At 38.1% G+C, this 25,781-nt stretch overlaps 1 protein-coding gene across 7 annotated transcripts in view; it reads right to left on the bottom strand.

Annotated features, from left to right (window-relative positions):
* Positions 1-21,103, bottom strand: part of Vps13a (vacuolar protein sorting 13 homolog A) — a 207,091-nt gene extending 185,988 nt beyond the window's left edge. For 5 of the 7 annotated variants that reach the window (XM_087908056.1, XM_087908058.1, XM_087908057.1 and 2 more), the window contains exon 1: positions 20,863-21,103. In XM_087908056.1, the coding sequence (XP_087764182.1) occupies positions 20,863-20,962 (100 nt within the window). In that variant the 5' untranslated portion in view covers positions 20,963-21,103. The remainder of the gene's footprint in view (positions 1-20,862) is intronic. The other 2 variants (XM_087908055.1, XM_048429791.3) reach the window with 1 other exon arrangement.
* Between the last annotated feature and the right edge of the window lie 4,678 nt (positions 21,104-25,781).

Here is a 25,781-nt window from a genome sequence, read left to right as displayed (position 1 = left end):
TTAAAGATTCTACAAAGTCGCCAGGCAGTGGTGGTGCATGCCTTTAATCCCAGCACTTGGGAGGCAGAGGCAGGCCAACCTGGTCTACAAGAGCTAGTTCCAGAACAGGCACCAAAGCTACACAGAGAAACCTTGTCCCCAAAAACCAAAAAGATTCTACAAAATTGACAGACTGACAAGATTTTGGTAGTGAAAAGAGACTGTTACAGATTCAGAGACAAAATGAACTACTTTTAATCCTCTTAAAAGCCATTTTCTATAATCTACCTTACTGATGTCCCCACTACTGTATCTGGAAAAGGTCTTATCTATGACTTTTGCTGTGTGATTTTTAACAGTCCATGTAACAAAGTCTTTGCTGGAATATGTTATTCTAAGCTAATCAAATCTGTGTTTTTAGGATATGGTCATTTATACTTAGTTAAAAATAAATGTATTTCCCTTTCAATTAAGAGCTGTAGCCTAAACAGAGAGCTCTCAACAGACAAATCTCAAAGGACTGAAAGACACTTAAGGAAATGTTCAACATCCTTAGCCATCAGAGAAATCCAAATCAAAACAACTCTGAGATTCCATTCCATCTTACACCTATCAGAATGTCCAAGACCAAAAACACTGATGACAGCTTATGCTGGAAAGGATGTTGGAGTAAGGAAACACTCCTCCATTGCTGGTGAGAGTGCAAACTTGTACAGCCACTTTGGAAATCAATATGGTAATTTCTCAGAAAATTAGGAAACAATCTACCTCAAGACTCAGCAATTCCGCTGTTGGGTATATACCCAAAAGATGCTCAATCATATCACAAGGACATGTGCTCAACTATGTTCATAGCAGTATTATTTGTAAAAGCCAGAACCTGGAAACAACCTAGATGACTCTCAACTAAAGAATGGATAAAGAAAATGTGGTACATTTATACAACGGAGTACTACACAGCAGTAAAAAAACAATGAAATTTGCAGGCAAATGGACAGATCTAGAAAAAACAATATTGACGGAGGTGACTCAGAAAGACAAATATAATATGCATTCACTCATAAATGGCTTTTACACATAAAGCAAAGAAAAGCCAGCCTACAAGTCACAATTCCAGAGAAATTAGACTACACAGAGGACCCTAAGAGAGACATACATGAATCTACATAGGAAGGTGAAAAAGACAAGATCTCCTGAGTAAACTGGGAGAGTGGGCATCATGGGAGAGGATAGAAAGGAAGAGAGAAGAAAGAGAGGAGAGCAGAGAAGAACGCATAACTCAATAAAAAACAGTAAAAAAATAAAATAAAATAAACAAAGAGGAAATGATAAAATAAACAAAGAGGAACTGAAATTTCTTTTTAGTTTCTAATCCACATGGCTTTATTATAACGGCTGCTGCATCTATAAATAATACTACAAAATAGTTTTCATATGTTATATGAAAAGTGATGCTCTTTTAAGGATTTACATTTTTGACATTTTTTAAATAAAAGAATGCTTTGCCAAAAACAACTAGAACATATTTAAATTACAGACCATGAACGCTGTCTGCCATAATCAGTCACTAAAGTCTAGAGTGGGGTTATATAGCTCCCTCAGATTTCAACTGCTACCCTGCCGTAACAGTAGTAAAGACACGCTTTCTCTAAATTCTGAGAGAAGGAATCCATAACCATGAACAAGATGGGTTTGCTTTCTTTTGAGACTTCTCTATAACCTTCACATTGTTCCCCAATATGGCTCTAAGTTCTGCTGCTGGTACAAAAGATATTTATGTTATATGAGATCCAATCTTATCCTGATTTTTAAGTTGGCTATCTATTTAAATGTTATAACACCAAAGTAGCCACATTCTAAAATACTGAGAATAAGAACTTTCATATATTGAGAAGACACTTAAGCACAGAAAAGGTCCATCTTCTGTCAAACATCTACCCAATCTAGTGATTTCTCTCTCCTATTAGTGTGAATTTAAGAAATTCATATTCTTAAAACCATGAATTGTATATCTTTCTGGGTGGTTTCACTAAGTATAGTTATTTTTACATCAATTTCAATTGCATCCTTTAAAAACCTTATTAACTTTAATAATATCTATGATTTGTTTATCCCAGTGTTTGTTCTTAGAAAAAGCATATATGATGTTTGATATATAGATTTTCATATGAACATGAGCTTCTATCCCTCTTGTGCAAATTTTTAAGTGTGTAATATCCACTAAGTAGTAAATAAGTCTTTACTGTCAGAAATATTCAAGCGACTTTTACAAGTTGTCCATTTTATGTTCTCATCATGTATATGAGAGAAATTTAGTTTCTTAATTTCTTCACCAATATATTTGAAAAAGTCTTCTTAATTTAAGATATCCAATAAATATATAAAGACACATTGTTCAGTTAACAAGCAATGAATTTGTTCATCTCTTCGTCTGTATTTTAATATACATATATTTTTCAAATTCCATAAAACACATTTTCTAGGACTCTGTTTTCATATATTTTATTTTCTTTAAAGAAGTGGAAAAAGTACTTGATGGGTAGGAGGGGGCAAGAGTAAAAAGCACACACCATCTGGTACTTACCTGGATTTGTGTTTTATAATTATGATACTTTAACCTGCAAGCTATTTGGAAAACATGAGGAATGCCTGATGTTTTTTTAAGTGTCTGTTGACAACTGGATTTGTGAGCTTTAAATATTTTGCAAATGTACATTACTGTCATGTATATGACTTGCAAATATTTCTCCAGTCAGTGTCCAGTTGTTTATCTTCAAAATATCCCCAAATACCAGAAGTCTTAGTTTTAATGAATTATATTTGCAAACAATTCTACATTAAATTTTCACTTTGGTAACCGATTTAAGAATTCTTTTCCTAACATGATTAGAAATTTCACAAAATATTTTCTATTTTTTCTAATAATTTTATTGTTGAAGCAATAAATATAGGTCTATTATTCATTTTGTGTCAACTACTGCATAGCATATCAAATGTCATTGTTCTTCTAAGAGGAGCTTTTAGTCTTCATTCATTTTGTATACAATGAAACACATTAAATACATACAAAGTACTATTTTTTTCCTAGAAATTTAAACAGTATTTATTAAATTATACTTCTTCCAGTCCAAAAAAAAGGAAAGAAAGAAAAAAGGAGGAAAAAAGAAGAGCTATAACCTAAAAGTTTTGAGGCCTGAAAATAAGGGTCCAAGAAAGGAAAATCCACTTTCACCAGACAAGTCACCTAGTTTGGCAGCAGGTACCTGTTCAAGATGTTTGTGTCCAATCATTCACTCGCTTGCTTAAGAGTATGTTGGTGAGTTCTTTCAGAGACCCAAACCTCCTCTTTGGTTTAACTGATGGTCTACTGATTTGCTGAATGGGTGGTTGGACATCTTTTCAGAGTACTGGGTTAAAGGATTTATTTACCTCCCACCCCTAGCATTTGACTGCCTTCCATACAACCTCTAAGTCTGTGTTTCTTTCTGTGTGCCACTACACTCTTGCTCATTTGATGAGCACACTGAACATACAAAACACTTGTTCCCTCCAGCACAAGCCGGTGGTGGTAAGATGACTCATGTAGCACCATTTGTCTTGGCTCTATTTTGTGTCTTCCTAGCTGCCCCTCAGCCTTCCACCCTACAACAGTCACATCCACCTTGGCCGCTCTTTGAAGAATGTCCATGACCCTCACCACAGTCCAGGTGTTCTAACCAAAATAAGTAATGCTTGTGTAAGCTAAAACATAAAGCCAAAATAACTAGGAAGATTTGTAAACCAAAATTAATTAATTTAATTAATTTCAGACACTATAGTGTCTGAAAAGTACTACTAAGCTCTGCAAGAAAACAGATGCTACTGGGCTACCCTCACTGATATAAGCCCCCTCAAGCACTGATATAATTGTGGGTTTGTCTTTAAAAATACTATTATACTCCTGAGCTTTGGCACCAAGAGACATTCTGAAGGTGTGAGCCTATTCTTGCTCTGATCATTATTAAAGGACTCAGGCTCTTAACTGGGTTAACTATAGAGGCTGTCAGTAACTATCTCCCATAGATCGTGTCACTGGTGTCAGGGGAACTCTATAGGATGCACAGTTAACTTACATGAAGTCCAAGACAACAGACCCCACTCATGACTTGGATGAAACTTAGATGCCTCAGCCAAGTATATTCCCATAAATGCACAGAATAAACCATACATGTGTAGCACAAAATATAAAAACCCAGAGCAGACATTGTGGTTCAAGCTGAAGATCAGAAAAGCAAAGCAACCAGTCACCAGAGAGACCTTTTACCTCTACCAAATCTTCAGACCAAAAGGATGAAATCCTGTCTCCACGAATCCTCAGACTCCACAATCCAGTGAGTTCATGTCTCTTCCCCTCTATATTCCTCTCTCCACCTAGCCATATCACCCTGTCTCCACCTCTCTAGTGCTGGGATTAAAGGTGTGTAACTCCCAAACACTGGATTAAAGGTGTGAGCCACCACCACCTGGATCTATTTCTGGATCGATCTTGTATAGCACAGAATCCTGAGATTAAAGGTGTGTGCCGACAGAAGAAGCAAGATGTGACTGCCTTGCTGAATAAAGTACTGAGCCATGTGGCTGACATAGACAAGATTAATGGGCTAATATAATTTATAAGAGTTAATAAGAAGCCTGAGATAATGGGCCAATCAGTTTATAACTAATGTAGACCTCTGTGTGATTTCTTTGGGACTTAACGATTGCAGGAACCGGGCAGGACAGAAACCCCAACAACAAATGGTGCCCACGTGGACAACTGCATCCACATAAAGCCTGGGAGAGCTTGAAAAGTAATTCTAGACAAAAAATAATAGAGTTAAGCACAGTTTATTGATAGCAGCATTTTCTCAGGTAGGCTCTGTTTGCTAGAGGCAAATGCGTCTCATTTAAGAGAGGTTTCTTGACTCAGCTTTAGCTACAAAACCTTGCAGCTCTTTTAAGAGGTCCTGCCATGAAACACTTAAATGGTATTGATGAAAGGCTGACCACATGCTTTCTGGTGGTGGCAGAAACCTTGAAACACCATAGAGCTGTGGTAATAAACATGGCTCCAGCTGGTACTTCCACCACGAGGCTGGAATCTCAGAAAGCTAAAGAATGGGCTGGATCCAGCTGCCAAAGCCACAGCCTTAATCCTCTCCAATTTGCTGAGCAAATTAAAGACCCATGTGGTCAGAAAAAGATATAGAATAAAGAGATTTAAAGATGAAGAAAACCTCTAAATGCTTTACAGTGTGTTAAAAATATATGCAGGGTTGGGAGAGAAAAGAAAAGGTTAAAGAGAGAGAGAGAGAGAGAGAGAGAGAGAGAGAGAGAGAGAGAGGGAGGGAGGGAGGGAGGGAGGGGAGGAGGGGAAAGGGGAGGAGAAGAAAGGAGAGGAGAGGGGAGGGCAGAGGAGGGGAGGGGAGGGGAGGGGAGGGGAGGGGAAGGGAGGAGACAGAAGTTGGGTGTGGTGGCACACACCTTTAATCCCACCACTTGGGACTCAGGGAAGGTGGATCTCTGTGAATTCAAGGACAGCATGGTCTACAGAGGGAGTTCCTGGACAGCCAAAGATACATAGAGAACCTGTCTCAAAAAGCCAAAAATTAAAAGTAAAAATAAAAGAAATAGAGGTTAAAATAAAGCCACATAAAGATGAAAAATACACAGAGAGTCTGGATACTGTATGTTATGTTCTCTTTGAATTGTTTGAATGCTGAGGAAGGAGCAACAATTGCTAAAAGATATTTGTTTATAAATGCTGCTGAATTAATCCAAGATAGGTATCTTGAAAATACCTTGACTTTAAAATTGAAGTCAAATGGTATGTTACTTCGGTGAAGAGGTTTTGTTTTTGTTTCCACAGGAAATGAGAAGCTGTGGGTTCATTCTGAGTTAAGAAAAATCAGGTTTGATCAAGGAAGACCACCTGAGTAATCTCCTGATTACTCAGGAACAGATGGCCCAGATGTCAGAGTTCTACATCCAGAACAGATTCAAGACTGCTGCCTGAGACGATCAAGCCTCACAGGATACGCCAGTCATGACTTGATGATAATTATAAATTTTCTTTAGGTCCCCATAAGATTATCAGTACCCCCAAACCATCAGGAAGTAGCCTAGAGAACTATGCCCACATTCCCAAAAAATGGACTATGGATATTTTCCTTTGTTTAGAATGTTGGTTACAAGTTGTGAAAAACTAAACAAAGGATATTAGATTCAGAGTTCTTGTTTTGTTTTTTTTTTAAAAAAAAAAAAAGAGGGGGAAGTGGTGTGGGGCAATGGCCTGTATTCTGTTATTATATTTTAAATAAACGCTGACTGACTAGTAGCCAGGTAGGAAGTATAGGAGGGTCACCAGACAGGAAGTAGAGGCAGGCGACAAGAACAGGAGAATTATGGGAAGAAGAAAGCTTGGTCCACAATCCTGGCCCAGCCACAGAAGAAGCAAGAGGTGACTGACTTGCTGAATAAGGTACCGAGCTACATGGCTAACAAAGACAAGAATAATAAGCTAATATAAGTTATAAGAGTTAATAAGAAGCCTGAGCTAATGGGCCAATCAGTTTACAACTTTTAAAAAAAGGTGTGTGCTACCGCTCCTTGGCCTCTAGTAGCTTACTGCTGCATTCTGATCTTCAGGCAAGGTTTATTTACTAAAACACAAATAAAATATCACTAAATACATGGAATGAGAGAGAGATAAGTGGCACATAAATCTGACCCAAAACACAAATCTCCCCAGCTAGCATAGGTTACAGTTTCTGAGAAGAAAAAAAATAAGAAAATAATTAAATAAAAAGACACCAAAAAGTAAAGCAGAAATTCAGAGGAGGAAAACATACTTGATGGGTAGGTAGGGGCATGGTACTTAGCTGACTTTGTATTTTATAATTATGATTTTAACCTGCAACTTTAACCTGCAAGCTATTTGGAAAACATGAGGAATGTCTGATGTGCCCAAACAATTTTTGTTTTGTTTTGGGTTGGCTTGTTTCAAGTAATGTTCCTATGTTACAGAACTAAAGATGCTAAATGAGCAATCATTATGAACTGGAATTTAAGTACAACTATGAAGAAACAATAGCATTGCTAGTTTACTTTGATACTATATTAAAAAGATGATAAAGAACAGGAATAAAAATGTTTAAGGTTTTGTCAGAACAAAGAAGAATCCTGAGGAATCTGTTCACAATCCCTACTGACTTGTATCTGCCCAACACCAACCTTGCCTTCTTTATTTTCTTTATCCTGTTCTTCTATTCTCTTCTCTAGTGATTCCGAAGTGAAACAAATTTTTTTGTCCAAGGAAAATATGAGGGGCTTTTTAAAGATAAAATCTACAGGGAAGTGGTCCTATACTACCTATATGCCCTGAACAAAAATTTGAGTTAAAGACTTTATAAGGTTTCTGAGTTGTATCAGAACCTCTGCTGTTTCACTAAATAAATTTTTCTATCATCCTATTGACATACAAAACAGGATTTTCTGACTTTCATCAAAACTTCCTATTTAGAAGCATGTCTCCCTGTCTGTTGTTTAGTTCTTAAATCAGGAAAAGATACTTCCTTACCTCTACATACCTACCTTCACCTTCTGACCTTTTGGCTCCTTAAACTTTCTCAAGGATTAGTCTTGGCTTCCTGGGTTCAAAATTTACAGTTTCTAAGAGTGCACTCTAACTTAATGTGTTATTGTGCCTGATTGGTTTAGTTGCCAGTTTCTTTAGATTATTTGATATTCTTAAGATTATAATATAAAAGTTTTTACTTTAAGACATAAAAACTCCTATAAGAGTTTTTAGCCTGACCAAATGAAGCAGCTATGATGGTTAACATAAACTTGACAGAAGTGGGCATGCCTCTGGGGGACTGTCTCAATTACACTAACTACTGTGGGAAGACCCATCTTCACTCACTGTTGAACAGAGGGCCAGAGCTGTACAAAATGGAGAAATAAGCTGAGGATTAGCTCACACTGAGCAGTAGTCTCCTAACTTCCTCAGGCTCCTGTCATTGTGATTTATCCACTATGACAGACCATTACCTGGAATTCTGAGTCAAATAAGCCCTCTTTCCTTAAAGATTTTTCAGAGTATTTTATCACAGCAACAGGAACAGAAGAAATTAAGATAGCAGAGGATCTTATTTCATTCAATTATACCTTTAGACACATCTTTCAAAATTATTTTTCTTTGCTTTAGGATTGTAAGTTTTATGGTATAAAAGTTATAACATCTAGGTTTAACAGTTTATGTTCCTATAAAGTAACCTTCAGATAAATGTTATGTGATATATTTATATAACAAAGTTCCACTTATGCTTTGGGATAATGTTTTTGTACACTGTGAAGACTTGTCACTCTTATTGGTTTAAAAAAATATTGATTGGCCAGTAGCTAAGTGGAGCAACCAGACTAAGAGAATTCTGGGAAGAGGAAAGGCAGAGATGCAGTTGTCATCTAGACACAAAGGAATGCCTTACAGACAAAAGGTACCAAACCACGTGGCTAACATAGATAAGAATTATGGGTTAATTTAAGTTGTAAGAGTTAATTATATATGTCTGAGCTAATAGGCCAAACAGTGTATAATAAATATAAGCCTCTGTGTGTTTCTTCGGGACTGAACAGCTACAGGACCAGGAATAACAGAACTTCTGCCTACACACTCACCCCCAAAAATGATTTGATTCAAATTGGCTTATAAGTAAGTTCTGGTGTAACCTTAGGAAAAAAATCCTTCTAGTTCACAATATAACAGAAATATTAAGGAAAAGTCCCAGTTCCAATAGTCCAAAGTCAGACTTGGTCACCTCTCCCAATATGTTGATTAAAGAGACAAATAATGGTGAGGGACTAAGAGAAATCTGATCAATATGACCACATTGAGAGGGACAAATAAATCAGGTGTAGTAACTGCTTTCAGGGAAACCATAAACCTTTATGTAAATATTTTCAAAACTGGGACAAAAGACAAAAGGTAGACATGATTACACAGCATGAGACAAGGTCTGGTCTCAAGTATTAAGGTTCTACAAGGTTGTCCTAAGAAGTCCTTGTGGCTTGAAATAACAAGCTGATCCTGAAACAGTTACTTCTGCCTGAAGGTACAGATTTGTCCACATGAGCAATTCTCCTCATATAAGGAAGCTCTGCTGTTCCTGAAATACAGTGTGACTGCAGGTTTAGGACTGTGATCTTTCTGACTGTGTTGTGCTGAAAGGCGATGAAATAGACTGGATGAAGACCATCTTTAAGAGATGCCCATGCAGAGTCAAGTGGGAATCTGACCCAAAACTAAAGAGATCTGGAGTCAAACCAGAGCACTCAGGCTTTAGCACTGCTTTTGCTTGCCTTACAGGTCCAGGTGAAGTCGATGCCTTTTAGAAAAGGTATTTTAAGTTAACTGTTATAACAGGACTTTAACAAATCTAATGATTAGTTAATTCTGGTTTCTAGATAAAAATACTAATATGTTTTGCCTATTTTCAGACACAGCTTCTTGAGATTTTATTAGTTATCTTATTTTGTTTTAAAAAAATCTAAATTCAAAATTTTTCACATAAAGAAAAAACAAAATAAAAAGAACCAACGAGGTCAAAAAGAGATAGGAAAGGTTAAAGACATGGGATGTTTTTGGAAAGGAAGTTTAAAAAAAAAAAGGAGATACTTTTAGATAAGAACTTACTATATAAAAGGAGACTTTATACTAAAGTAAATGATTTTTCCAAAAAGGAAAAGGAAACTAGTCCTGTAAACCCCAGTATACCTATGATCTCAGCACTTGGGAAGTGAGGCAGATTTTTAATGAGGTATTTTGAATATATTTTCCTAAATTATAGGTATAATACTCTTGTTTCCTGTTTGAAAAAAATCTTTGTGCTTTAAGAGATCTGAATTATTCATTACTACCACAAAAAGGATTCTGTCATATTCAGTGTAATTTGAGTAACACAGTTTTCAGACTGACAGAGATTGACTTTAAATCTTTCAAAAGGAATTATGGGGGGGGGGCCTCTAAATCCAAACTACTACAACTAAAGCCAAAAACAACATAATTTCTGATGGGGAAACCTCCTTTAGCCAATGGCCTTTGAGAGGCTGGACCAGGTTGGGGTTGGCCTTGGATACCAAAAAAGTGCATGCCTGCCTGTCCTGCTAGCTCTCCCCGCCCCTACTTGGATGCTGGATTCTGTTCCTGTTCATATAGAAGACTATGATCTGTGAGTTCCCCCTTTTAAATGAAGAGCCTCTTATTATACCCAATTCAGAGCTAGTGTGGGATTACTTTATTTTCGTTCTTCAAATTTCTTCCTACTAAGAAAAAGGTAAAAATATTAACTGCACAAAACAATTGGATTATGGCATTGCTTTCACTATTAAAATGTTACAATACAACAAACTAAGGCCTCTCGGAAGCATGTATTCTACTCAGATCTCATACTAACTATAGTAACTCTTATTAGGATTTTGGGTTGATCCTTTTTATCCAAAAACAGTCTCCAATGGCAACAGCATTCATGGATCAAAACCGGTCAGACACAGAGCCCAAATAAACTTCCCTGGATACATCAATACTTATCTAAAAATTACTTGACAAGCTAAATTTGCTAAAAGTCATAAAGAAAGGTATACTTTTAAAAGGATCACCGTTCAAAAATAGAACAAATAGACAAACTGTTTTTCAAAACTAAGGAACTTAAAAACTGAAAAATACACTGCATCAGAAATTCCATTCAATCTGGATGGAAAGGTGTAGATGGAAGTTTCTATCCTGCCTGATCCTCGAACTGTTCAGACCCAAAGAAACACACAGAAGCTTCTATTAATTATAAACTAGTTGGCTTATAAGCTCAGGCTTATTATTAACTAGCTCTTACAACTTAAATTAACCCATAATTCTTATCTATGTTTAGCCATGTGGCTTAGAACCTTACTTAGTGAACCTTACTTGTGGACATGGTACAATTAGTCAGAGTGAAAAAATACGAAATATTTATATGTTAACAATAAGAAGTACATGGATATTATACAAAATAATTTTTAACAGAGTCTTAGTTTCCTTTCTATCAGTAAAGTAAGAAATATAATTTTATTATGCTCAAAAGAATTTGTATACTACTGAAAGTCTAGTCTTTTGTTTCTATCCCTGTTGCTATAATATTTTGTATATGGAAAAATATCAATTTTATTGGGGAAAAAAACTTAAATGATACTATACTAGTATCTTATTTCTTCTACAATTTAATTATTCAATTGTTTCCCCAAACTGGAATCTGGTAAAATACCAAAATAATAATGACAGATTAAATTATTAGTCACAAATAGCAATTATAATAATTTGAACAATAAAAATATTTCCTAAGTTAGAGCCACAAGAGGTTAGTTATAAAATTAAATTGATAAAAAGACTAATAAATGATTTCAAAAACTTAAACCATCAAGTATTTCATAATATGTAAATAGCAGTACACACACAGAAAAAAACATGCAGTCTCATAAAAGAAGTATGACCTTGGTTGCCTAAACTGACTTGTTTTTCTTTAGGTCATACTAAAGATTAACTTTAGGTATAATACTCTTAATAATATATCTACATAAATATGTCAGACATAAAGAATTAAAAAAAATCAGACACAGGGCATAATTCCTAATAATGTTAATATGACCCTGGGGATCTGTTCTCTGTTATGAGCATTTTCCTGTCCTGAAGACAGCTTTCCTGCCTCCTCAGTACAGTCTTTACCAAATCCTAGAAATAGACTTTTCAATTGTTGGAAACAGCCTTCACATGCACAAGAGCCTCAGAAATGATGTATGGCCAACAGCAGAACTATAAACCTGAATGACTGTCTCAAAAAGGTCACATCAGCATTAAATTCAAGATATTGCAAGGGAAGCTGAGGCATCTCAACTTTGAATTTGCAGATTAGCAGCTAAATTATCTTAATTACCATTCAATGCTAATCTGTAGCTGACCTAATGTCCTTTCATCACGTTATAAGCGTTGGAATGACTTTATGGACCACAGGTTTCTACCAACCCCAAAATGGAGATCATCACCAGATAAATCTAGAATCTCTAGCAGAAGATGTTCCTCCTCTAGAATCCCTCCCACTCATGGAAGTTTTCCTCCCTTTCCCTTAATATATCTTAATACATTTTGCTCAGCTTAAAACTAAAGTAAAATAAAAACTGTAGCAGAACTGTCCACGCTCTGCTGCAACCTGTCTGCCTATCAACTTGCCTTGATTTGTGATTTTCTTTTGTTCTGGAACCATAAAAGTTCACGTGACAGCATTCATACTGAACATATTATTTGAGGCAACGAGAATCTATGGTTTCAAGGCCATGATCACTCATATTTGGCTCAGAATAAACTCTCATATTTCCTTTTGAAGTAAGAGCTCACGTAGTCATGAGCATTAGACCTGGGAGGACTCATTTCCTTAATCTGTCACTGTCGCTGATGGCATATTTGGAGCAAATAAGCATTTTTTTGTCATCTCCCAAGTAAAATTATGTAATGCATTCCTTAATATGTATGTACCTGACAACAGTGTCAAAATACATGAGTCAAAACTGACAGAAGTACAATTGGAAAAAGGCAAATCCACTATTACTGGTAAAGACCTAGATAACTAGTATCAATTAGACACATATTTAGGGGAGAAAATACAGACACACTTGAACTGAACAGCATTCCAACACTGGATCTAACTAACATTGATGGAACATTTCATCCGACAGCAGACTCCACATTCTTCTGGAGTACATATGCAGCACCCATTGACATAATAAGATTTACTCTAGTCTATAAAACAGACCTGTAGCTGAACAAGTCTGAAAAAAATAGAAGTTATACTAAAATCACAATCTGAACTAAAAATCAGCCTAATGGAAGAAAATTAGAGGGGGAGAAGGGCATATTACAAAACATTTCAAAGTTCTAGTTATAAATAATGCTATGTCAAAGAAGTCCTGAAAGAAGTGTTGAAAATTTTCAATCACAGGAAAATACAACTTAGCAATATATATATATATATATGTATGTATATATATACATATATATATATATGAAAATGCAAACCTTATAGAGAGAACTTTAGCACTGAATACAGAGTTAGAAAAGAAAAAGTTAAAATCAGTTGTCTAACTTTCACTTCAGTCCAGGCATGGTAGTGCATCCCCTTAATCCCACCATTGGGAAGGTACCTCTCATCTATGCGACCTTGGTCTACATAGCAAACACTAGAAAATAGAAAAAGGAGAAATGCATCTAAATTTACTCTATGAGGCCAGTATTACCCTAAGACCAAAACTAGATGAGGTCTTTACAAGAGAAACAGGAAACTAAGATCTTTCATGAACAGATGTAAAGATTCTCATCAATATATAAGTAAAATGAATTCAAAATACCATAATCCACAAAATACAAGTCTAATTCAACATGTGGAAAATAATCCATATGATTGATAATATCAACAAGCTAAATAAAAAATACTGTAATCATATCAACAATTAATCAAAGTAGAAAACAATCTGTCAAAATCCAATCCACATTTCTTTTTTTAAAAGACTTATTTATTATGTATACAGTGTTCTCCCTGAGTGTATGCCTGCAGGCCAGAAGAGGGCACCAGATCTCATTACAGATAGTTGTGAGTCACCATGTGGTTGCTGGGAATTGAACTCAGGACCTTTGAAGAGCAGGCAGTGCTCTTAACCACTGAATCATCTCTCCAGCCCCCCAATCCACATTCTTGAAAGAGAAAAAGAATATTGCAAAGTACAAAAGAAGTTAGATATGATGATGCACCCCTATAATTTCTATGCCCCCCTACTTGGGAGGCTGAGTCAGGAGGATGGTTGTGAATTCAGGGCGGGTCAAGCTATAAAGCCTAGGTAACATAGTAAAACCCTGTCTCAATAAAATAAAGCAGATGTGTATAGCTTAGTTTTAAAAATCTAAATAGTAACTGCATCAGGCGATGAGTAGGAATTAGAGGGAAGAGTCAGAAAAAATAATTTTTTTCTGTTGACAATCATATTCTGTTTCTTGATCAGTCTTGAGTCAAAGTGGAGTCAATGTGGAGATTAAAGATTAGAGGTACCAGCCAGCTCTTGCTCCTTTCTCCATATCACTTCATAAGATACAATCAAAACAACTGAAAAACAGTGGTTTATCATAATGGGTAGATGTGGGAGAATGCTGACATTCTACAGTAAACAGAAAGAGAAAGGAAAAACTCAAGACTTTGAAAGACAGTGCAAGACCAGGTGAGAAACAAAATGTGGGGGAAGGAAAAGGGGAAGAATCCCAGCATGGGTCACTACCACAGAATCTGGCACCTCACAGAAATACTGCCTGAACAGACAAAAATAATTTGGATCTACAATAGTAAAGTGGATCTGGAGACGTTCTCTGTGCTTCCCAGCATATTCTCACAGCACTTAACAGGGAGTCATCTTCTGTAAGATGGTCCAAGCAGTCTCAAAAGAACAACGGAGGGCATAGCTTAAGGAACAAAAAAGGTTTGCCTCTGGCCTCTAGAAGCAAGTGCATACAAGTGCAAGTACACCTAGCTGTACACCCGTCTGCAACCATTACATGCATACACCCACATACACACACAAAAAAGAATACAAATGAGCAAGTAATCCTGTCCAAAAATGGGCAAACAATTAGAATAGGCACTTCTTTTAAGAAGAATAGAGGGCAAATAATACAATAAAAAAGGGTTCAATGGCTTTAGCTATTGTGAAATACAAATCAAAATTACATGGGATTTGACCAGAATGGCTGTTATTCAAACAAAAAAATAAAAATAAAAAATAAAAACTACTGCCCTGGCTCTGTATGAAACTCTGTCTCAAAACAAACAAAAGTACATGCTGGTGAAGAGATTTAAAAAAAAAAAAGAAAAAGAAAAAAAAAGAACCTTTATATGTTACTGGTAAAAATGTCTATTATCCTCTAAGGAAAGCAGTATGTTAATTTCTCAAAAATACTAAACATAGAATTAACATAAATCCAGCTGTACAACAAGTATATTCAAAGCAATGGAGTCAGAATATGAGAGGGGACCTAAGTAATCATGTTTATTGCTACACTACCCACAAAAATCCAAGTGTGGAATCAGTCTACATATCCATCAACAGATGCATTAGAAAGAAAAATATGGTACAGATATAAATATAGACAAAGAATAAAATTGATTACATTACTTGCAAAAAGAACAAAAAAAAAAGATGGAACTGGAGGGCATCTTAATGTAGGATAAGAACCAGGGAGGATAGTATGGCATATCTTATTCTTTCACAGGCAGAAAACAAGACCCAAGAATAAGGGACTATTAGCAAAGGAGAAGGGAGGATACACAAGGAAAGTGATTATGAGAGAATGAGGAGGCATGAATATATAGAAATGTCACAGTGAATCACATTCTCTTATACAATTAATTAATAAGTATTAAGTTATAATTTAAAGTTATATGAAAACATCTTTGAACATATATGTAGTGATAAAATTTTAGGAATTAGAATTGGAAGATTCCCCTTGATCTTAAGAATTATTTGTCGGTTCCTTTGTATTATAAATAATAATTCCAAAACAGAAGTCACCCTATTGCAGTGTCCTTTTAAAAAGGAAGTAGTTGGGGGCTGGAGACCTAGCTCAGAGGTTAGGACCAGTTGTTGATCTTGCAGAGGAACAAGGTTCAGTTCCCAAAACCACATGGTGGCTTCCAATTGTCTGTAACTCCAGTTCCAAAAGATCTGTTATTGTCTTCTAACTTCTCTGGGTATCAGGCATGTACATGGTAACACATACATACATGCAGGCAAAAAAGGAAGGAAGGAAGGAAGGAAGGAAGGAAGGAAGGAAGGAAGGAAGGAAGGAAGGAAGGAAGGAAGGAAAGAAGGAAAGAAGGAAAGAAGGAAGGCAGGAAGGCAGTCTCTGACTTCAAAACAATTATAATTGCTGTGGGGGGGATTCAAAACTGTACACTCTATCAAGCATCTAGGCTTATTCTAACACAGCCTAGATCTTGACAGAAATAAGTAAAATGCTAGATTTCCAAAGACTCTAAGACAAGCCTAAGAAATAAAACAATTTCTAACTAAATGATATATGAGAAGGGTAAAGAAATGTAAATGAGTATATAAAAATTACAGCAACATCAAAATCTGCCAAAAATCAGTCTAAGAATGCAGTCCAATTCCTTTTTCCCCTTATACAAAGCAGAGAGCTCTATCACAGTCTACTTACTGTAGTTGATCCTATATTAAGGCACTCCTTTCCTACTCTGTCATAAATGCTTGGACACTTCTCATTTCCTATATTACAATGTTTCTGTGAGAAAAAAAAAAGCTCTGGTCTCCAAGGAACCATTTCAGAAACAAATATCAGGGTAACACAAATTAGTAGCATTATGATAATAGTTAAATTAGCTGGATTACACAGAAACCTTATTTATAACCATTAATGGGTCCTTTTGCCATTAAAACATAAAGTTCTAAGTCCATTTGTCTTATTGCTGTGATGAAACACCATGTCCAAAAGCAAGCTGAGAAGGAAAAGGGTTTTGTTTTGTTTTTGTTTGTTTTGGTTTATTCTTCCATATCACTGTTTATCAACTAAGAAAATCAGGACAGGAACTCACACAAGGCAGGAACCTGGAGACAGGAGCTGATGCAGAGGCTATGGAAGGGTGCTGCTTATTGCCTTGTTTCCCCATGGCTTGCTCAGTCTTCTTTCTTACAGAACTCGGGACCACCAGTCCAGGGGCAGCACCACCCACAATGGGCTAGACCCTCCTTCACCAATCACTAGTTAAGAAAATGCCATACAGCTGAATCTTTTGGAGACATTTTCTTAATTGAGGTTCTCTCCTTTAACGTAACTCTATCTTGTGTCAAGCAGACATAAAACTAACCAGCACACCATCATCTTAAATTTTTTTAAACACAATCTAATTTCCATTATCAAAATTTTCAATAATTTTTTTAAAGCCTAAGTTTAACTAGAGTTGCTACTTTTGAAATTCTCAGGAGACCTATTTTTACAGCTTTCAGTTTCATTTATCAAAATACAACTTACATCACCACATGACCTAGAAACTCCACTTATATATATTTACCAGTGGGAATTTTATTTATTGTTTGTTTGTTTGTTTGGGGTTGGTTTTTTTTTTTTGAGACAGGATTTCTCTGTGAAGCCTTGGCTGTCCTAGAACTCCATCTGTAGAACAGGCTGGCCTTGAACTCAGGGATCCATCTTTGCCTCCCCAGTGCTAAGATTATCACACCAGCTTAGTAATGGGAATTTGAAACATACCTTTTAAGAAACTTTTACATGAATGTTCATAGTAGTATTAACTATAATAAACAAAAAGTTGGGAACAATTTAAATGTCCAACTGGTGAAACAGACTACTATTCATTCCATCCTTCAATATAAAGAGCTCTAAAATATCTGAAATTGAGGAAGCCAGAAACAAAAGGATAGGTACCATATGACTACATTTAAACTAAATGTCCAGAATCAGCAAACTCATAAAGACAGAAAAGCTAATGGCTACCAGAGGTAGGGTGCTCATGGATTAAGAATGGAGAATGTCTGCTTGAAGATTTTTTTTCTTGATTGGGATGGGCGCTAAATGTTCTAGAATTAGTGGTGATGGCTGTACAGCTGTTACATTAAAAAAAATTATTGAATTGTAGAATTACAAAAGAATTTTATGATGCATAAATTAAATCCAAATAAGAAAATAGGACCAAACACTCCAACTTAAAACAAACAAAAGATCTGGCCATTTCATTGACAAAAATAAACAGAAAAAAAATTCATATATTCAAATATAACCAACATCATTACAAGGGAGCTGCAAATTAAAGTCATGATGCTTTAATACTACATTCCTACTGGCTTATCTTTTTAATAGGGATATGAAGATGGCTTAGCAAGTAAAAAGTGCTTACTACACAAACTTGAAAGCCAGAGTTCCCCAGAAGCTGCATAAATGCTGGGTGGGCATCAAGGCCCACCTGTAATTGCAGCCTCCAAAGGCAGTCTAGGGGTTCCCCAAAATAAGCTTATAAAATAAAATAAAACAAATTTTTTATTTGGTATACAGTTTCTCCCATGACGGGAGAGTAAAAGAACATCTAAGAGCTCACATATTTATCCACACCCACCAGGCAGAGGCACTGGGGATCTTTCCAAACATCAAAATCAGGCTCTAGTGACACACCTCCTCCAATCCTTCCCAAACAGTAACACCAATTGGAGACCACTTACATATTCAAACACCCCTAAACACATGCATACCACATGCAAATATCTTCCCTCCCCCAAAAAAGAACTTTTTCAAAACAAGAATACCAAATGCTCGTTAGAATAATGTACAACTAAATCCTGATACAAAACTGGTCAATGTGCAAAATAACATACCCATTTCAGCAACCAGTGTCAAGGTGTAGTGGCTGAGTTTGAGGGGTGGACTCTTAGGGGATGACTACCACAGTGAAAAACTTGAGACTGATTCTTACAGAGAAAGTAATACATTTGACTCAGTTTTGGATGCTGAAAATTCAAAAGGCATAATAGCAGCAATAGTAAAGATCAAACTCTCTCTCTCTCTCTCTCTCTCTCTCTCTCTCACACACACACACACACACACACACACACACACACACACACAAAACCACTGTGGTGGATTAACCTCACAAAAGAAAACTGAAAGTCAGTGAGGGGCCACTGTAACAACCTCCCCTTAGGCCTACTTCTAAAAGACATCATCACCCGAATATGGACTAAGCTTCCAACACAGAGCTTTTAGGAGATACAATCAGACCATAACCAAATCATATCACGTTACTTCTCATAAAGTTACAAGTTTAATACCACTCACAAACCCATGGTTGGTATTTACTCCAATGAAATAATTTATGTTCACACTAAAACCTGATACAGCTTTTCTTTAACTGCCAAAATAGAAATACTACAAAAAACGGCCAAGCTATGTTTATAAAAAGAGTCAAGGAATGAAACACCACTCAGAAGAACAGGAATGGCAGGACAAGGTGATATATGCAGTACAGGGATGACTTCTCTGCGTTCTGTTAAGAAGTCTGGCTCAAATGGCTACACAGAAGCCAAGTGTGGTTGCACAGGCCTCAAAAAGGATCTCTGAGAGTTCCAGGCCAGTCAGGGATACACAGTAAAATCTTATCTCAAAAAGAAAGAGCTACATAGGCAAAGGATTCCATTTATGACACTCTTGAACAAGCAACATAGAGAGGAAACATCAGTAGTTGCCTCTTGAGGAGGGAAAAATTACAAAAAAATAGAAGAGGAAACGCTGTAGGCCTGTAAAACCTTTTTGTATCCAGTATTGGAATGGTGGATAGATGCTTCTTAACATTTATTAAAAAAAAAAAAACTATGCATGAAGGTGAATTTTCTCGAAGTAAACTTTAAATACAGAAATTCGATAAGCTGTATTCTACACAAACTTGCATCTTGAATATAGAGCAACACTTCACTACAAACCAAACCACAATTCAAGTAGTTTTTCTTCTTGTTCTTTTTAATTTTTTTCTTTTATTTTTATTTTATGTGTGTGGGTGTTTTCACTTGCATGAAGGTTTGTGCACCACATGCTTGCATACAGTGCCCCCAAGAGCCAGAAGAAGATGACAGAAGCCCTGGTTCGGGAACTAAAGATGGTTGTGAGTTGTCGCATGGACACTAGGACTTGAACCCAAGACATCAGGAAAAGCAGCCAGTGCTCTCAAACACTGAGCCAACACTCCAGGCTTCTTTCGGAGGTACAGAGGCCAGTTTTGTTATTCTCACTTTGCAACTGAGAAGCAGCACAGATTAAGCAATCTGCAAGAGCTGGTCTCAAACGGCTGGCACTTAGGCATCAATGTTTGCCCACTTGATCATGATAGAAGGCAACTAACTACACGAGGGTTTGCTTGTTTAATAAAACTAAATTTCTTACAGCTAAATAAACGAGTATTTCTGGAAAGCTGGAAGTACAGGCATATCCGTGAATGCGCACACTTTTTACACAAATAATTAGCCCTAATTTTGACCTGGAACACACATTTCAAAAATGACTAGTAGCTACGTAAAATAAACACAGCATAATACAAAACAGATGGAAGCACTAAATGTAAGCCACTGGATAAGGTAAAGCGTTGCAATCAAGTGGTAGACGCAACCCTTCCGAACTAAGCAACGTTCAGCGTGTCTTCGTCAAGTTGGCCGAGATACTGAACGCCCCTTTAGATTCTGACCGCCTGTTTGCCTGCATTTTCTTTACGTTCTTCTTCTTCTTTTTTTTTTTTTAACTCCGTCTTTTACTCAGGACCACAAACACCCACATTCCCACTTGGTCAAGCTGCGACCTGAACACAGAAGAGAATTTTCTTTTCTCTTCCCCTCGTTACCAGACTAGCCCAACTAAGCAACCCCTCAAACCCAGGAAGGCACCGCGAAGTGAGATCAGGAAAGGACCAAGGGCGTCTTCGCGGACAGCGCCTGGCCTTCACGTGCGAGGCGGCGTGCGACACGCCGTGGGCTCGGTGGAACCTTCGTTACAGCCCAGGGGGAAACTGACAGGGATGGCTCCCTCGCCCGGCAGAGGCCAGAGGTCACTGGCGCCGGACCCCACCGGCACGGGAGGCTTCAGCTCGCGCCGCCCGCCCGGGAACCGCCGCCCGGCTTTACATAACTTCAAGGGCGAGGCGGGTAGCTGCAGGTGGCGGCGCCAGGCTGGCCAAGGACCGAAGCCACGAGAAGCCGCGCCGCCATCTCCCGCGACACTGGGACCGAGACCCCCGTTACCTTTCCAAATGCCCAGAGAGAGCTGAGACTTGTCCAGGTTCACCACATAGTCGCCCAGGAACCGGTTCAACACGTCCACGACCAAGGACTCGAAAACCATTTTCCTCAGCCGCGGACGGCACCGCGGCACGACCCCGCGCTGCTCCTCCCTCGAGACAGCTCGGCTTTACCGGCTCCCGGCCGCCTCCAGCCGCGGCGCCACGGCCGCCGGGTCACACAACCCCGCCGCGAGCCCCGCAGAGGCAAAGTAGCCGCGCGCACTGCGCGTGCGCACCGCAGAAGCGCGTGGGGGCGTGGCCGACGCGGAGCCGGAGGCGCGGCCGGGAGAGGAAGGGAGAGAGGGAGGGAGAGAGGGAGGGAGGGAGAGAGGGAGGGAGGGAGGGAGGGACGACGGCTGCGCAGCCGCGGGAGGCCCGCGAGCCGAACGCCCCAAACGCCGCGCTTCTCCCGCCGGCCCCGCCCCTACCCGTCGCTTAGCAACAGGAAACCAGTCGAGAGCCGCGAGGTTTTGGAGACCCCGCCCCGGAATGACCTCCGGAGTACCTGCCTAGTGCTCGCGCCGGGTGGCGGGGCGTGGTGCTAACCGACGGGAACTCCCTTTCGGCAGAGAAAACCAGTGTCGCTGGACCCACCCACTGGAGGGTGTGCGGTGTGCCTTTGCGAGGAGTTTCCTGAGGCAGTTTCCCAGGGCGCTTTACTCCGACGTCGGTTGTGAGGTTCAGCCATCCTTGGTCCTGGGACGCCTCAAGCTGCTCCTGCAGTTCTCCCGTCCTCTGGCAAGGATGCTAACTGGCCTTTCAAGTGCCGTCGCTTACTTCCCCAGCTGCGAATCTGTGCTAAAACGGACTGAAGGAGAGTCAAGTTGGGAGAGAAATTCCAAGTCCCTAACATGCAACTGCTCTTGGTTCTTTTTTTCGGCCAAGACATTTATGTGAAAGCAGCCGGTCGTTTCAAAGAGTAGCACGCTTGAGAGCCACTACGAAGACAGTAGAGAACCTGCCAAGAAGACCCAGAGAGGCTAGACACTTCGTAGTCTTCCTAAAATAAGGAGAGCATGCTCAGCTCCATACTTGGGCTTATAGACAATTAATCCCAAAGGCCTGAGCTCACAAGACAGATGTGCCACTTAGAGAGCTGATGTTAATCCTCTGTGGATTTCAGGCAGCAGTACACTTCCAACTTTTTCCTCTTTGTATGGCAAATTCTGACTTACCACTTACTACATTTTGTGCATAGTCGCCAGGTTTTTCAGATTTTTAAGCTTAAGATTGGCCTTTGTAAGAAAAACGCCTAGCAAAAATAGTGTAATTGTTTTAGTTTTATAGACTGTATTTGCATTTTTGTACAAAAAAACGGGCTTCATTATAACATCTTAATACATGTGTCTTATATATTTTTGTCATATTCCTTGCCCATCACCCTTTCTTGTCCCTTCTACTGATCCCCCTTTCTCATCCCAAATAGGCCCCGTTTATTTTAATGAATTTTTATCGAGATTCTAAAAGTACAGATTTTTATTTCACACAATTTAAAATTGTATGTGTATAAGTGTTTTACATGCATACATGTCGTGAGTGCCACATGCGTGCCTGCTGCCCCCAGAAATAACTCTGGTACTGGAGTTATAGGTGGTAGAGAGCCTCCATGTCGATGCTGATGAAGGAATGCAGGTCCTCTGAAAAGTATCAAGTGGTATTTACCGCTGAATCTTCTCTTGAGCCTATTGTACAATTTTATCCCAGGGGAGACATAAACCACTGGACCACCTGTCCTCATACCTCCAGGGACAGATGGAGGCATGATTCCACCGAGGGTCACTTTGGAGAACCAATGTGTTTCTTGGGCTTCCTTCCGGAGTGTAGGTGAGGGGCTATATACAGGGGTGTGGGTGCCTCTCTGCGCAAAAGACCACACCTGGAAAGTATTTACCCACCAGGATTGAAGGCTCTTCTGTTGCAGCTTCATAAATGGAGACCGATCCTCTCATCTCCCCCATGAGTGTATACTCTTCTCCCTCCCTGAGGCCATGTGCAGTTCAGGCAGGATCACACACAGTAGCTGGAAACACCCTTCTACCAACTTGTATAATCCTTTTGCAAGGAAATATAGCTGAACTCCACTTGATGGAGTATGCTTGGCTAGGAGGACAGTCACAACAAGGCCCACTAGGACATTTGGGGCATGTTGTTTACTAGTTCTGAGACAGAGTCTCACTATGTGTTCCTGGATGGCCTAGAACTCTACATGGAGTTGGCCTCAATCTCATGGAGATGTGACTGCTGGGGTTAAAGATAATTGTCACCACACCTGGCTTATTGACCTGCTCTTCATTGTTTTCACATAACTTTGTATCTAAAGGGTTTTCATGAAGTTTCATGAAGTCAACTTGCTGGTCTTAGTGATGTTAAGATATTGAGAATTTTTCAAAAGTCACAACCAAACTGGAACTTACTGATTCAACATTTCTCTTTCTGTAGCAAGCATTGGAAGAGTACCTCAGAGTGTGTACTGGCACAGAGAAACTATGAAGCTACAATACCTAGAAGAGGGTAAAGGCACAGGTTATAAGTCAGTCTGTTATTGTACTTTTAACACAAATGTACAGTGCTTAAAAAATTTACTCTGTGAGTCCTAATACCCACCATAAGTTGAAAGTTACAAAACTTCCAGAACTCAAAAAAAAAAATCTTTAGCACCTTGAAAAACTTCAAATTCATTTTATGCAATCCAGAAAAACTTAGGAAGATATTGATTTAAAGGGGGTGCTTAAAATTGCTAAATAACATTGAAAAAATTACTGAACAAAGCTAGAAGGAAAAAAGATGCAATTGTAATGGAAACTTTTGTCTAAAGTTAGGTGGTGAATGATAAGCCTCTATTTCCTAATAACTAGGACTTAGAGTTTACTTTAAGTCATTGTATAGCTTGATCCATCTGGGGAAGCTTAAAAGCAAAAATTTATGAATGTCATTTGGAAAAAGATAGACATGTACATTAAGTCAAATTTCTGTTGGGCCTCGAAAAATAACTCATAAAATACCAAAATAAATTTTTGAAGTTTCAAATTTGGAAATATGTCAGTGTAAGCCATTCTTCCTCCAGATCACAATCTAAACGATGTATTCCATTGCTTGGTCAAATGAAAAAAGGAGGAGTATTCAAATAATCCCAAACTACAATAGCCTCCAATTTACTCCTGACTTTTATTGGTGGAACTTGTGTTGTGCTCAACTTACATGCCATAACTTTTCACCTATGGAGTTTGGACATGTGATAGTTATATGTGATATGGTCTTCATTTTTCCCAGAAATCTTTCTCTATCCACAAATAAATGCCATCAGTGTGTTATTTGTCCCTATTCCTATTCAAGATCAACATTGTTAGGAACCAGGCCAGATCATCAGATTATGAAGCACTGAAGCCACCCACATTCTCAAGAAATATACTGAAGGAAAAACATTTTACAAGACTTTTACTGACCCACCCTCACATACTTCTGCACCTTGCCTCAGACCTTGGTTGAAAAATTGTAAAATAATAACAATAATAAGTTTCTTGTACTTATGTGTTCTCATCTTTAAAAGAAAAAAAGTAAAGCTTGGGAAGACAAAGAAGAGTACCTTTAAAGACTTTTACAGCCAATGTTTGTGGGAACATAAATGGAGACAATCTTTCTAATGGCAGCTTATAAATATCAACAAATTGTTAAGTGTGTGTGTGGATATGTTAGTGTATGTATACTATTTACATGTATGTTTATGAATGTTGGTTCAGCAATCCTTCCAGATATTTAACTGAAGAAAAGAATTACGAAAAAATCCACAAAACTATTTATAAGATTTCTTAAAACCTTTGCTTGTAGATGCAAACTTAATCTTCATTAATAGAGAAGCTAGGTAAGTAAACATATATACCTGTACACTAATTAAGAATTCTAGCATTAATGCTAGAATTAATGAAGTTTTATAAAGTGAAAGGTCATAGATTGTACCTTGGGAGGAAGTACGAAATAGCATCATGAGTTGTCAGCTTATTTTGATTATACAGGAAAAAGCAAAAGTCTGGAAGTATACTCCCAATTATCAATGAGAGTTATCTCTTGATGGCTAAGCTCTTGCTTGACAATGTGCATTTTCTCTGGTTTTTTTTATTGAAGTTGAAATGTTTTATGGTACAAATAAATTTGTTCTTCTAAATGAGTGGAGTAGTTTGTCAGAATTGTTGATTCATGTGCTGTTTGGTAAGCTCTTTAGAAAACTACATGAAAATGGTCCCTCCAGAACTAGTGCCAAGTGACATTTCTAAGCATAGTCCAAGCCTCATTGGAGAATTGATATGGAAATGGATTTGAACTCTCAAAAGTTTGCCTAAAGACTTGATTTGAGAAGATATTTTTCCAAAGACAACAGATAAATGAATAAAAACTTATTTGACATACCTAACCATGGGGGAAATGAAAAAGCTGCAATCATATATCTGGATGTCTTTTCATTTTTAACCTATCAATTAATTTTTTTAATAACGATAATCTCCAAATGCTGGTGAGACTATGAAGTATCAGGGTCATTCATGTACTAAAAATGAGACTGTGAAATGGTATAGCCACTCTGGAAAAGATAGGAATTTCTGAAAAATCTAAGTATGCCTGGCCATACAAACTAGCAGTTATAAGCCTAGACATCCATCCAAAAATAGAAATAAAAACAACTCTCAGGACACAAACAGGTAACAAGTCCAAGGGCCAGGACTTGGGAATCGAGTCAATCTGATGGCAAAGTGAGGGAGGTCAAGGTGAAGCATGAGAACAGTAAGCCATACTAAACCTCATTCTGATTACCTGGTGGCTAAGAGCATGGTGTTCAGTAGCCCTCCCTGTGAATGAATCCATGTTGTACTGACTGCCTTGTCCATTTGGTCT

This window comes from Myodes glareolus, chromosome 7 (genome assembly GCF_982192425.1).
Source record: "Myodes glareolus chromosome 7, mMyoGla1.1, whole genome shotgun sequence".
NCBI classification, from domain to species: Eukaryota; Metazoa; Chordata; class Mammalia; order Rodentia; family Cricetidae; genus Myodes; species Myodes glareolus.
The sequence above is the reverse complement of the archived record's forward strand: the minus strand, read 5'-3'. Positions and strand labels throughout refer to the sequence as shown.